This window comes from Xiphophorus couchianus, chromosome 9 (assembly GCF_001444195.1).
Source record: "Xiphophorus couchianus chromosome 9, X_couchianus-1.0, whole genome shotgun sequence".
Taxonomy (NCBI): Eukaryota; Metazoa; Chordata; class Actinopteri; order Cyprinodontiformes; family Poeciliidae; genus Xiphophorus; species Xiphophorus couchianus.
The window spans coordinates 10,138,843-10,153,449 of NC_040236.1; the positions used below are offsets into that span (position 1 = coordinate 10,138,843).

The 14,607-nt window shown below is 37.2% G+C and overlaps 1 protein-coding gene across 1 annotated transcript in view; it reads right to left on the bottom strand.

The window, feature by feature from the left end:
* The window catches only part of LOC114151162 (ankyrin repeat domain-containing protein 13C), a 31,401-nt gene extending 18,296 nt beyond the window's left edge, over positions 1-13,105 (bottom strand). Inside the window, exons 1-4 of the mRNA XM_028028186.1 lie at positions 13,024-13,105; positions 12,457-12,922; positions 8,537-8,578; positions 3,212-3,316 (exon numbers count right to left, since the gene is read on the bottom strand). Coding sequence (XP_027883987.1) covers positions 3,212-3,316; positions 8,537-8,578; positions 12,457-12,820 — 511 coding nt within the window. The 5' untranslated portion in view covers positions 12,821-12,922; positions 13,024-13,105. The remainder of the gene's footprint in view (positions 1-3,211; positions 3,317-8,536; positions 8,579-12,456; positions 12,923-13,023) is intronic.
* Between the last annotated feature and the right edge of the window lie 1,502 nt (positions 13,106-14,607).

Sequence of the window (14,607 nt, forward strand, 5' to 3'; positions counted from 1 at the left end):
GCCACATTTGTTTACCTTTCTGTGACAGTCCTTGGAAAAAAAAAAAATTATTTATCAATATCAATTGCAAATCTCAAAGAAATAGGCATTGGTCCGAAAAGGCCTGATCTTTAAGTGATACCTAAAAATTGACTGGAACTAACATACAACGTGATGCTGGAAACATTACAACGCTTTGTTTTTCAGTAGCTTAACTGGCTGTAAACATGAACAAAATCTAAGATTAGTTCTTAAGTCAGAAATTATTAGGTCAGAAAATAACATCTAAATATGGATCAATGTGTGTCCAGACACTGGGAGTGTTACAGAAACAGCACTGTTGATAAGAGCAGTGTGCTGACTGCCCTGTGTCATACTTCACATATGGGTGCAAATTAAAGCTTCCTAAATAAACAGTCTGAAACCATATCGCGTCCCACCCCAAAAAAGATGCTAGTGTGCAACACAGAGGCTTCAAGCTTCCTCAAACTGCTGGGTGAGAGTAAGTGGCAGCATTTGAAAAACATTGCTTGAGATTTTAATTTGCTTGAGCACACGTTTTTCTGCCTCAGCTTTTCAGTAGACAGCTCTGGTGTAGCTTGGTTGTTTATTTCCTCTGCAGAAAGCATTACAGCCAGACACTCCTTTGGAAAAACCGCTCCCAATCATATAACACTAAACATTACTGAGACAGCCTTTAAAACAGATCTTAAAGCAGAGAACGCAATTGCGAGAGTAGAAAATTAACTGAGGACAGAAACAGCTATTTTCCACAAAACAGTCTACTTTTGAGCCCCACTTTGCTTTGTTTTGTGTTTGTTCAAACACAAATAAAAGTCAAAGACGCATGTGCCTGCTGACAAAAATGTCTGAAATTATCACTACGTACACAAACAGCTTATGAGCTTTATGAATTGACAACAAGTGAAACAAATGACTAGCTGGAACTAATCTCAGTCCTATTAAACCCAGGATGTTGTTCTGTCTTTAAAACAAACAAAACATTCTATTGTTCCACTTCCATCTTGAAGCCCTGACAAACACTTACTCAGATCACACTGGATAACTGTGGTCTAGAGCTTTATCAAGCTAACTTTGAAACATACTCAGCATTTTTATGCTTAACAGAAAACAATTGTTACAGTTTACATACTTCAGCACTTTTCTTATATCCTTATTGTGACTTACACATAAATAAGGTGAAGTATCATCCCTTCTTTTAATTAATATTTTCTTGCCAACAGTGAGTTTCAAATCAAACAAAAAAGACATGTGAATCAGGCTTGGAAGGGGACAATCAAAATATATGCATAAAGGAAAAAAACCCTGGAATGCAGTGATCTGGCAAGCCACAGATCAAGCAAACTCTTATCACCCAAGCAAGACCCTGCCTTTCAAAGTGTTAAGTCAGCCATCTGTGGCTAAGCTGACACAAGAGTGGCTGTGCCCGATCATTTTTGTTTTAGTGCATCAGAGATTCAAGTCCCTTTTGGCTTTCAAATCCATCAGCTAAGACAGACCGACTGTAGCATCTATGCGCAAGATGTTTAGCATTGTTTCAGATTCAAGAGGGAAAAGGTGGTTGTAATAATGATTATAGAAAATACAAATGCATGTCTTCATGGGACTTCACACTGTATGTATTCACAACTATGCATTACTTTGCATTGGTGATATGAAATACTAATACTATACGTTAAAGTATACTTTTATTGGAACTGCTATATTTTTATTAGGCAGTATGTTAAATACTGCAACATAATGGCTTTCTGTGATAAAGATAGCAAGAAGAATAATTACAGCCAGAAAACCATAATAGTTTTCGTAAGCATGCTGGGAGTGATTCATTCTATTGTCTGGACACATAGGAGTGTGTAGCTGCAGTACACATAAGTGCTACAACAATGGGATGATTAAGCTAACTGAGAAGTCAACATCCTGGGCAACACAGATTGTTAAAATGTGTGAAATGTTGTAATCTTGACTATTATGTAGGAAAGTTGAGGGTTTTGGAGGTGTAAAGATACAGCATCCTCCAAACTCAGAATGATTACTGTCCTTCTTTGTTCAGTATACCATAATAAGACTGAATTACGGGATTGTAAACAAAATTACTGGACAACATAATTTTGGCTACATACAGTAGTTAAGAGAACAGAATGACTGTTCTGAATTTTCCCCTTAAATTTGGCTGCGTGTCAACTCCCCCATTTTGCCTTTTTTTCTTAAGGTTCTCTCAGAAGATAACCGGGTGGGTTTTGTACTCCTGCAGGTATGCTCTCATTATGTTTGTATGCTTAACTGTTTTGTGGTGCGTCTCTGAGTCAAAATTGGACGTGACATGGGTGCTGCTTTGGTATCAGGAGACGTGACAGAAACTGTTTGGTTCCTTTGTATTCACACTACAGTATTATTTGATGTTCCCACAGAACTTGGCAGAAATAAAATAAAAAATAAAAAAATCACAAAACATCATGCTCCACAAGAAAAGTATGTTTTGTCAATTTCAAATACCTTACCCTTATTTGGTAGGAATAAGCATTTCCAGCATCCAGATAAAACCACAATTCTAACATGTGTCTTGACATACTTTGTTCAAATGTGTTCCTTTTATTTGGGGGGGTTTTCTGCCTTTATATTTGTGTTGTAGAGAAAATATGGACTTTAGAGGTTGCAAGACGCTGTAGTTGTAGAATTATCAGCTTCAAGTAAACTTTAAATGAACATGTCATTGTAAAATAAATGATTAAATATCTCAAGCAATCCCCTAATATATTTTTGATGTAATGTGATTTCCTTTTTATTTTTTAAAGGGCAGAAATACAATTGTTTTGCCAATACTGCGCTTAAGTATGTGGATGATAGGTTTGGCTATAGTTGCAAGAGCTTGAGCACAATCAGTGTATGATGAGTGAGAGAAATGTCTAGTGAATATCCTTTCATTAAAACAGAAGCTCTGAGAACTTTGAGGAATGTACCCTCTTTCTGATGAACAAATGAAGCGGGCCACCATCATGGCCTTGCTGGGAGGCAGCAGTTTGGAGGAATGTGCAGGGTCTTTGTTGATTTGCATCAAGACTTTTCTCTGTTCCATCGTGGTTTTCACATAGGAAAAAAAAAAATCTGACTGAACCCACAGTTATGACTGTCAGTGGGCTGTTTGACTGACATTATGCAACCACAATGTACCTATAGCAGGGCCTCACAGTTCTTGTTTGTTTCAGATACTTACTCATTTGTCGATCTCCGTAGCTAATGGCCTCTGCAAGGGGGCTCCATCCCTGAGCATTCTTCACCTTCACGGGTGCATTGTGAGCCAGTAACAAATGGGCACATTCTGTGAAAAGGACAGTCAAGTAAACAATCATAAACATTGAAAGCATATCTACCGAACATCACTGACAAGCTACGCAGACAGAGAGGAACGGTTTGTCTTACACAAACCCAAAGACACGTTTTCACATAGACATATTTGACTAGTACATTTGTAGCTTATCGTTGTCTTACAAATGTTTATTTGATGGAAGACAAACAATTTTCTCAAATTTTACATTTGCACATTATCAAGACTGAAATTTATTCATATTCTTCTTTGCAAGCTCATTAAAATTGGATGGGGAGAATGTGTTGACAAATATTTTTGACTCTCATCACAGATTAGGTTTGGGTCTGGACTTTGGCTGAGCTAGTATAACACAGGCCTTGATGTGAATTATTTCCTTGTATTCATTCCTCAAAAATGTGGATCTCTGTATCTCCTCCAGAATAACCATGAGTTTTGCCATGCGTATCACTTTAGGAGGAAAGCCATGTCTTAGTACGTTTGCAGAAAAGCTGCACAATATATGGCAAATGTATCAATCTCATTTGTATGTAACTTACATGTTGGAAATATGTGCTTCCTTTGGGCTATAATAAATGCTAACATTTACATATTTTGCATGTAGGCTCCTTAGCCCCAAAGTAAATTTAGAGACACTTGTTTTAAGATAGAAATAATTATTTTTATTTTTTTCAGCAGGTAGCATTTATACTTGTTATGAACCCAAAACAGAAAAACATCAACACTGTGAATTTAATTTTATTTCCAGTCCTGTCAGATGAATTGGAGATAATGGTTTGCAATTTAACTTTACCTTAAACTTCTAAAAAATGTTTTTGACAACTTGTCTGCTGTGCTGTTTTTTGGTTTTCATATTTTTTTGCTTGTAATGTTCTCTAACAAACCTCAGTTACCTTTGCAGAAAAGGTGTACTCATATCACACATAGATTGACTGGTTTTTACTAATTAAGAGAATTCTAGCCACAACTGGTTGCTTTTGATCTTATTCAGGGCTATCAAAGAGAAAGGGTATGAATACAAACAAACTTTTCAGATTTCGTTATTGTAGAAACTGTTGAAAATTCTGTAGATTTTTCCTTCCTCTAGTTATGCATTTCTCTGTAGTTGTAAAATGTGACAAGATGCTGTAAAGCACTACACAGCAATCAAGGAGTCTATTTCTTGAAATAGATTGAAGAAATCTATTTTTTGAAAAATATATTCTCAGAATGTTTGATGTTGCTATGGTTACTTGCAGGTCATAGAGTTTTCTGTTCAGATTCATCATCCATTGAATTTAACAAATTACAGGTTTATTCTTCTTGTGGTAAACATGTATCTGCAGTATCTGTTTATACTGTTATTGTAAACATATCGAACCAGGTCCAGTGTACTCTAATGTGGGTGATGTCAGCTACTTCCATCATGTCTGATTAAACTACAGAATCAATTGAGCATTTTGAGACTAACTCTGATTATAAAGACAGATTATGTAGGACTGAAATGACAGTTGATCTTTTAATAAACCGAGCCATATGGGACCTACAGTTACAAAAGACACAGAACACCCTTTAATTATCACTAAAAGTCCAGATCCAAGTGAATAAAACAGTTAAGTCACAGGAACACACTGGTACTGTGTAGAGTGAGCCTCAGAACTGTAATTATAGTACAACAACAGATAACTGGCCAGACAGTCACTTCTTTTTAATTCAAAGATCAACTCTGAGAGCAGCACAGAAATCCTTCCACTCTCTGGGCAACTTGTCAGCAAACTACAGCCAGCCAAAAATGAAGTCTGTTGTTCCGGCTCAGCTGTCAGTGTTGTTGTGACATAATTTATTATAATGCTGGCATCTGTACAGCTCTGTCTCAGCCATGGGCTGAGCACTTACAGTCCTGTGAGCACTGCAGCAAACAAATGCAAATCCAGCCCTAACTGCTGCTGAGTGCATATGCTGGGCTCTCACATGAGGCGGCAATGAAAAGTATTTTAGCTGATTCTGAGTCAATACGAACTACGTCAAGTTTTTGCGCTCCTGTTCAGACTTGTCCTTTATTAAATTTCAGTATGAAAAAATGCCATAACCTCTGCCTTTTGAGTGTAACATGTTTTCACAATCCCACATCAACCACCTACATCCTCGCCATGTTTAATAGATGAGAAAGCAGCCAGGGTCCCATGTATTCTTAATAAGTGAGAGTGAAACACTTGAAACGTTTCCTGAATAAACATGAAAACACAACAAAAACATGCATGGCTGTATATAGTTTATTCACAGAAAAATAATAAAAGGGGTCCTGTGACAGCAACAAAAGCACTACGGCTGCTTTCCTTTAAAGCAATTATTGGCTCTTCAAAAGGGAGACAGAGAAAAGACAATTAAAACAAAGACAACCATAAAACATCTCCCTTTTCTGCTTCTCTTGACACATTTTTCCAACACTGTTCTCGAGCTTTTAACTTCCAGTTTCATTCTAGTCAAATCCCAGGCTTTTATTAAATACAAAGACAGCAGAATGCGTCACAAACAGCCCCACACCATGAAACTTAACAGCAGTACCCTGCTAATGCACCGGTCGACCTGTGACAGAGCCCGGGGCTGAAACATCTGATAACTGTAGCTGATGTTGAGAAAATGCAGGCGAACAAATGCACAGATGTACGCTCCCTTTCTGATGTAAGCCTTAGGTCCCTAAAGGCCTTTGACCTCTACATCACTCTGCTAAATCTAGTGGTTGTGTAATAGCAACAAGAGCATTTAGCAGATATGCAGAACCATGGGAAGAGCAGCCAGGCCATATGTCATTCTGGTCTGGGATTAGGCACTTTAAGCACGTTGTCTGGCTATGTAGATGGAGTGGTGATATTGTAGGTCAGCATAAAACACGGACAGACTTTTTTTTGGTAATAGATTTCTGCTATATGCAATACCTTCAACCACTTCCTATTTGGATGAAATAAGTATATTGCTATAACTTTTATAACCACTGGGCTGTTCTGGAACAACTATGCTGATCTCAGCACTCTACATAGTATACTTATTTTATAATTACCTATGGTAACTGCCTATTACTATGTTATCCTTTTCAACAGCAGTAACTCACTAACCAACAACAACAAGGCTGCATCTAAATGTACTTTGAATGATATATTATGAGCAGAAGAGCAGTTGACTACCATAGAGACTGGACACCAGCTGTTTGAGAGACATTGCTGCCATACTGTGTCTGCTGCTTGGGGTCAAGAGATGTGGCAGGTGCAGCTCCCCTTTCAAGTACTGTTGGAATTCTATATGCTTTTTTCATTGCCACCTGTTTTTATCTTTAATTGAGAACTTTATGTTGTCTTTGCTTGTCTTTGGTGTATAATGAGGATAAAACAATAGTATTTAAGATAAATGAATAAAAACAAAACAAGATGTTAATTGATAATTAAATTGCCCCTTTATGCACAATCTGTGACGGAGTCAAGCTGTAAAATAATACAGCAGGTGGCAAGTTTTATGCAAAACCTGTATTACACCTCAAACAACATCGCCCATATGTCCGGCATTATGCTTAGCATTGTCTGTTGCAATACTGGATTCTCTGACACTTTTGCATAGCAGCTTATGCCAGTAAGAGAGTGTAACTGTTCCAGTTTTTCAAGCCACTCATATGCATAACTGTCACTGCTGGAATGGTAAATAATAAACATCTGCACATGCAATACTACACACAAAGAGGGTCTTGTCCTCTCCATCCACAAAGGGCAGCCACGCCCAGACAGTGATCTCATGCTGTAGCCTTAAGCCTGGCTCGCCTGAGCCTCCCTGGAGGACAGGGAAGAAAACAAGTAACCTCATTAGCGCAATCAATGCCATGGCCTCCTATCCGACACAACACTGTCACTTGGCTGCCGGAGTTACCAAAAGAGTAGCGGCGGGGCTCCGATGCCAGTGACAGGAATTGACCTTAGTGAATGTGAAATCAATTGAAACCAGTGCTTCAATGACTGACACTGAACGAATAGAACTGTGCAGTATATGCAACTATGTGCCTGATGTGTGTACCAATTTCCAGCAGTAAAAAACAAAAGTAAATTTTTCATTGTAACACAAATAAGATACTTCAATTCTGTATACACATGCCTTCAGTCCCATTCAATTCAGCTAAAAGCAATATCGCTTAAAAGACAGCAGCAAGGGTTTGATGTCATAATATGCTCAATATATAATTGAAAAATATATTTAAATGTTCTCAAATATACAAACATTTTTTTAGAAATGCCTTTCCTTTCTTATTCCAACCTATACCAATAAAGCATAACAGGTTGGCTTATGTACACTTACAAGATATGGCAAATGTTATCAAAGAATAATTATTCAATGTTGAAGCATAATTTCCCAGGTTTATAGTTATCAGGCTAACAGTAGAATATCATCTAAAGTATGACACTTCATCTTGTCTTTGTAATTATACTATAAAGTTACACAATATCATAATTGTCATCATGATGTAAAAGGACTGCTTGGACACAAAACTTGGTACAATATTATATATGAAGTGTCTTGTATTCAAGCTCTGCATTTTGATGTGACCTGTGGGACAACTCTAACTTTCCTTAATGCTAACACCTGATCTATTTTTTTAGTGGTAGGATGCTAAAGATCAAATGTCTGCCAATCATAATTCATTTCATTTTCGTATTTTTCAGAAATCGCAATTATATCTTTTCCTGACATTTTGCATCCCTATTATATTATACCATTTAAAATGGAATGTTCCATCATGGTTTTATATATTTAATATTCACTCAATAAGTATTTATTTACAGGTAAGTATGTTGGTCTGATAGTCAAAAGCCTGTTCCACACATGAGTTAAATTAATGAGGTGAATATTTCCAGTATCAGAATTATTATCTTCAATAAACTCATGATAGAAAATCCTAATGATAAAGAGTTAAGCTCTGATTTTTAACCAGAAGACAAAATAAAACACCATCAACACCCTTTCACTCATGCATAAGCATCTTGCCTGCTGGGATTTGTGTGGTGATCTGTCACAAATGTCTGGTGGTGCTTAGACACAGACACAGAAAAATAAACTGAAACACACAACAGAAACAAAGAAAAACACAAACACATGTCATATGTGCTTACAGACATCTTCATTCACAAAACAGGAGCAGACAGCCAGTCAGAAACAGAAATACACCACATGGCAGGAACAGCTTCAAACACTGCTCACCTTTGTGTCCCATCATGACAGCGAGGTGTAATGGTGTGTTTCCTGTAGAGGACAGAAAAAAATAATTTCTATAGTCACTAATAGAAACAGGAAAAAGCAAAGACAAGAACTTTATCTGTAGAGCTGCCACAGTTTGGACAATTTGTACATTGATACTGGAAAGCAAAACACACAGAGTTCAAAATGATAAATGTAATGATAAATGCCTATTATGAGTTCTTTCACTGACAGCCTTTTTCAGCAGCAAACAACCAACTGCACCACAAACTAACTGGTGGTGACATAGCTAAATATAATCACTTCACATAGCTAAATATAATCACTTCATGGCAAGAGCAACATTATATATATGATCCCAAAAAATTACTTTTCACAGGTGTGTGGGAAAAAAAGCATGTTTCTTCCCAAGAAGAAACATGCCTCAAAGGAAGCCAAACTGCCCAGTCAGCTCCTTAGAGGATTCTACTGCAAAAGACATGATGAGAACAGGCATTCACTGTAAGGAGTGCCTTCAAAAGATGTACGCTCTGATATGGTGTAAAATACAAGCTACAACTCTGACATGATGCTGTGGTAAATGATTAGAGGTGTGAGTATTTTACATAGGAACAGGTGTTATATGCCCACTAGATACTTATCTCCCTTTTTACTGGCAGCCATAAAACTGTTTCTTACAGCACATGGGTGTGATCTTGCTGATAGGGTTTTTAGAGATTTTAAGGTCGGTCACATTAAGATAGGATACACTTCCAAATCAATTATAACTTTTTAAAAGGATCCATTCTAGAAAATTTAACAGTGGATATAATGAATTTAGCTATTAGTGTAATGAATCTCTACAAGCAACATCATGCACTGGCTACTTATCAGTATCAAGCTACTGAGGTTCTAAAAGTTATTTTCATACTATTCATACGGTTGAACTTCTTTGACTGAGATGCCAATGAAAGTGCAGAGTAGCACTGTGATGCCCCTCCCCCACACATTGCTTCCCACTGCTGCTCAGCTAGCTGAAACAGGAATACTACCCACAGCAAATCTGTCTATTCCAATCCCACTTTTACCCCAACTATTTTTAAATAATTTTCTATATTCTACTTACATAGTTTGCTGTAACTACATGTTATTTTACTTCTCAAGCAAACAATATCTTCAAGCACAGCTATTATTTTGGTTTATTCAGGGATCATAGTCTTAGCCATATTTTCAGTCATATTTTATAAGCTGGCTCATCAAAGCAGAAACCAGAGCCAAAATAAATGTGAATAAAGGATTATACAAAATATCAGAGGACCATTTACAATAAAACTACATTTTACCCTAGGAAAATTTGAGCTTTAATTCAATGGTTCATAAAAATATTTCCAACAAGTAAATTAGTAAATGATTATGAAAGAGTTCTTTTTAAAACGTATAAAATGGAGGTAGGAAAGGACAAAATGCCAGTGGTTAGATGTGAAATGGTAGAGAATTGGCAAAGGGACGGTTGGACACTGTTACAACAGACAGCGATTTAAACTTCAAGAATCATTTTCTAACCGTCTTCTACAGTCAGTAAGTGCTCTTTGTGTAAGTAAATAAATGTTTTTTTGTTTGATTCTTGTATTTAAATTTGGCATTACATAACTGTAATTTATTGGGTTTTTTTCTGTTATCTGTCAGAAGCTGAACTACTCTGGAGATAAGCATTCAAAAAGCAGCCAAACCAGACCGACCTACGACACAGAGGAAAAGTTTTTGACAAGTACAGGTTCAGGTTCCACAACAACGCCTTTCTGTCTGACACCCTGTTGAATTAGGCAATGTGAGAGCACATTCCTATGTTGACATTTGGTACAAGTAGGGGCCAGATTCTAAGTTGGTATGTGAGCCAGAACAAGACAATCTTGTCCTGCTGTCAGTCCAGTTTGGGGCAGAAGGGGTTTTATGTGGAAACTATTCCGTTATCTGAGCAGAGTTTGCCCCAAAGAATAACTGCAACAAGCTGGTGGTTCCCAAAGTTTTGTAAAACGCACCTTAATATACTGTACGTATCATCTATAAACTTGAATATAGGCTGAATTAAAATAAGGGTTCTATAAGTATTGCTGGTAACTTGTCAATTTCACTGCTCAGGGGTGATACGATAAGCTACTGTCTGAAATGGAAAACCTCTTACACAACTTCTTTCGTGACAACAAGAAGGACCTAGTTTATGTGAAAGATGGACTGATCCTGCTTTTAGGGGAATGATATGCAGTTTTCTTCAGGCCTGACTTACCTACACCAATTTCCATGATTTCCATTTTTTTCCAAAAACACTACATATAACAAAGAAAGAATGTACTAAAGGATCTTTGACAGAGGTGCTAGCTTTGAACCCAACAGAAATAAAGGAATTACAAAATTACAAAAAAAATATTTGAAACATATTTCCCTAACTTCTAAATTTTAGTAAAGTGGTAGTACCACACGTTAGAGGTAAAAAGAAATCTTGAAATTATAAGAAATAAATTATAACAAGACTTACCATTGTTTTCAAAGCATACATAATTTTAAAACACATTTTTCTGAGCATTTGAAGTCACTCCTACCAAAAAATAGTTATTTTATTACACATGGATGATGAGGTAGAAACTATTTCTATTTATAATGATCAGATAAAAATTACAAATGCTTTGCAAAGACTAAATTAAATCAAATTGCAACAAGATTAAAAAGGCTACAAATGAACACAGCTGTGAAAACAAACCACTACTGAAACATCTAATGGAGAACGCATAGTTTTCTTAAAAATAAAGAAGAAACAAATACATTTTTTAAAAAGAAATATCAAATAGATTACTGTAAAGGCTATAATAGATGGGTTAGGGAGTCAATGATAAAATAGATTGGTAAGCATGTTGGTCAGCATAAGGTTTCTCAGTTGAGAAAATGCTCCATTTGACTGCTGTTTTAATGGGTTCTCAACTAGAACAAAATATCTGCAGATGTCTGTGGATCGTGCTAGTAAATGAATCCCTCCCTGCACGGTTGACTATGATAATGACCTACAACTTCAACTTATCTTTTCTCTGTGTGTGGATGTTGGACTACAGCTGCTGACTGATTTTAACTTTTCTCCCAACCACCACATGAGTAGCATTAGCATGAAGTAACTTTTCAGGGAAAACTGTGCTTAACTGGAGTGGCCAACAATGTTGATGTTTTAATAGTTATGTTAATCCAATCCAGTTAAACCCTCAGCTGAACAAAACATATGCTGATGTTGAGAATTCCTGCTGCTTCCAATAACCGCTGATATACTTTTACACTTTAGGCCATTCTAGTGAAACTGTTATTGAGCAAGATGAGAGCGCCGACATCCATGTATGTTATGAACATTGAATTCAGAAAGAGAGCAGAAATTATGGTTTCTACAGGAATGTTGCCTGAATTTTTGTTTCTTCAATTCCAGTCAAGATGTGTCTTTTTTCATTCTTTAGCAACTTTCAACTGTGTTCTCACCATTTTTCTTTATTGCTTTACTACCTAACTTTTGATTTCAGGAATAGAAATTGCTTTAAAAAAGAATGTTGTAATAATGATAATGTATGCTCTTCAAACTAGAGTGCATCAGTGCACATACTGTGGTTGCAATTGTTAGTTGTGATGCATATATTGGGGAATCAAGCAGATCTTTCAGAGTTTGTGTAACATTGAAAAAACAAAATCGCCTGATTCCAATCTCTGCCTGACTAATTGGTGCGTTTTTAGGTTATACCAGAGAACTGGATTAAAAGTAGTGATCTGTCAGGAGTTACTCAGGCCTTGCGTGATAGAAGCCTCGCCTACTTTTACTGCTGATGAAAACTGATGGCACATTAGCACAAATAAACCCAGAAAATGTTTGCTTCGGGTGTTTTTATTAATCTAACAATTTAAGCAGTAAGTATGCTCACCATGGACGTCCTTCTGGGCAATATTCTGTGTCCGGATGAGCGAGGACAGCCGTCGGACATCTCCTTTAAAGACACACTCGTGCACCGGAAAGTCCAGTCCCGGTTTGATGATCGGGTTTTTGTTGTTGTCATCAATAACATCCGATGCTGCCAGAGTGTTATTGGTGTTGCCATTATTCTGCGACTGTGTGGACGGTGACTTGATTAACTTGTGGTTGCTGAATATTTTACTCGCCCTGCTCTTGTTATTCGCCTTGGGGACAGCGAAGGTCCTGGTGGCAGCTTCCTCCTCCGGTTCCAGCAGATCCTCGTCCTTGCTCGGCCTCTGGTCCTTACGCAGGGAGCGGAGCTTCTCTCCGGTCATTTTCTAAACGGTTCAGGCTGACGGAGCAGAGGGTGTCGCCGCTGACGATGACCCTCCGGGCGAATTGATGCGATTCGCCGGCTGGAGCTCCTTACGCAAACGCTGGAAATTGTACAACATTTAATTCAACGAATACCTGTCCACCAAAGACGCAAAAACGCCACTTTTTTTTGAAGAAAGAAGTAGCGGTAGCTTTTGTTTACGGGCTTATTGTCAAAACAAACTGCTCCCTCCCCTCCCGCCGTCCTAAACTGTCGTTGCTGCTCAACACAGAAGCGTCTCACTAGTACGAAAGATTCCGCTTTCAACTATCGCGAGACTTCAGAAAAGGTTACTCGCGGTTATTATCTCAGGTTACTGTTCCTGTAACTCGGATTTAAAAGAAATACTGTATTTTATACTGTGTGTTTTACTACTGACACAAATCATCGCTTTGTTGCATTTTTGTATTATTTATATTGTCTTGAAAATGACAAAAAAGCAAAATTTCTAATATCAGGAACATCTTTGCTTTGTTTATGAAGGAGATATGACTACCGGTAATCTACATTAGCATATTTCCCTTCACAGATAATGAGAAGGAGGTTTTTTTTAAAAATATTAACTGCACTTTCTTTTCTATTTTTCCCATTAACAGCCATCATCTTAAACTGCACGAATTCATTTACATTTTCCCCCTTTATTGTAGTTGATTAATTCCTCACTCCCTCACTGTTTATGGCTCTTTGCAAATAAAAATACAAAAATAAAAAACAAATGAAATAGTACAATATTTCCAATGTGGGCTACTGTATTTTGGAGAAAAAAAATATTCGTTCAACCCATTTGCATTTAATCAGAACTGAAATTGTATGACCAATGAAATCCAATCAAAACAACAAATAAAAAATATCGGTAATAATTGAGACACAAAAAAATTTTTTTGACTAGAATTACATGACATGGACTCCAGTCAGACTCAAGTCACAAATTTGGTGACTTTAGGCTTGACTAAGTGAATCCCAAAAAACGTTGAACTTGACTCGAACCTTAGCTATTCTTGACTTCAAATGGACATAGGTTTTTGAAAATTCTATAGGTCATCTGTTCACATTAGGAGGTGGTGACTAAGAAACAGGTCGTGGTATCAAACACACAAGAGTTGAAACTAACACCAGGAAAAAACTATATTGAGGCTAGTCTATGTTGCCTATGTGTATTAATTTTAATTTATTTATTACATTTTTAGACAAACAACAGAGGCTAGTGAGTTATTTCACATGGAACACAATGTTTTGTTCACTGCTTGGCCAAAATAAAAAAGCCATCACCAAAAAAGGTCACTCTAATATTTCATTGTGTGAATGGAAATGGTATCTCCCTCAAACCCTCTTTCAATTTGAGCGCAATGAATCCTAGCATTATCATACAGGAATATGGACACCAACAAGAAATTTAAATCCATTGATGGGATAAACTGGTCATTCAGTGTATTCAGATAGTCAGCTGACCTCATTCTTTGGGATCATGATGTTGCTGAACCTAGACCTGACTAACTGCAGCAATCTCAGATCATAGTACTGCCCCCACAGGCTTCTGCAGTAGACACTAGGTATGATGCGTGCATCACTTCATGCGCCTTCTTTCTTACCCCGATACACCATTACTCTGGAAGAGGGTAAATCTGGACTCAACAGACCATATGGTTGTCTTCCATTGCCCCAGAGTCCAATCTTTATGCTTCCCTGCAAACTGAAGTCTTTTTCTCCAGTTAGCCTCTCTGATTTGTTGCTTTCTTATGGCTTCAC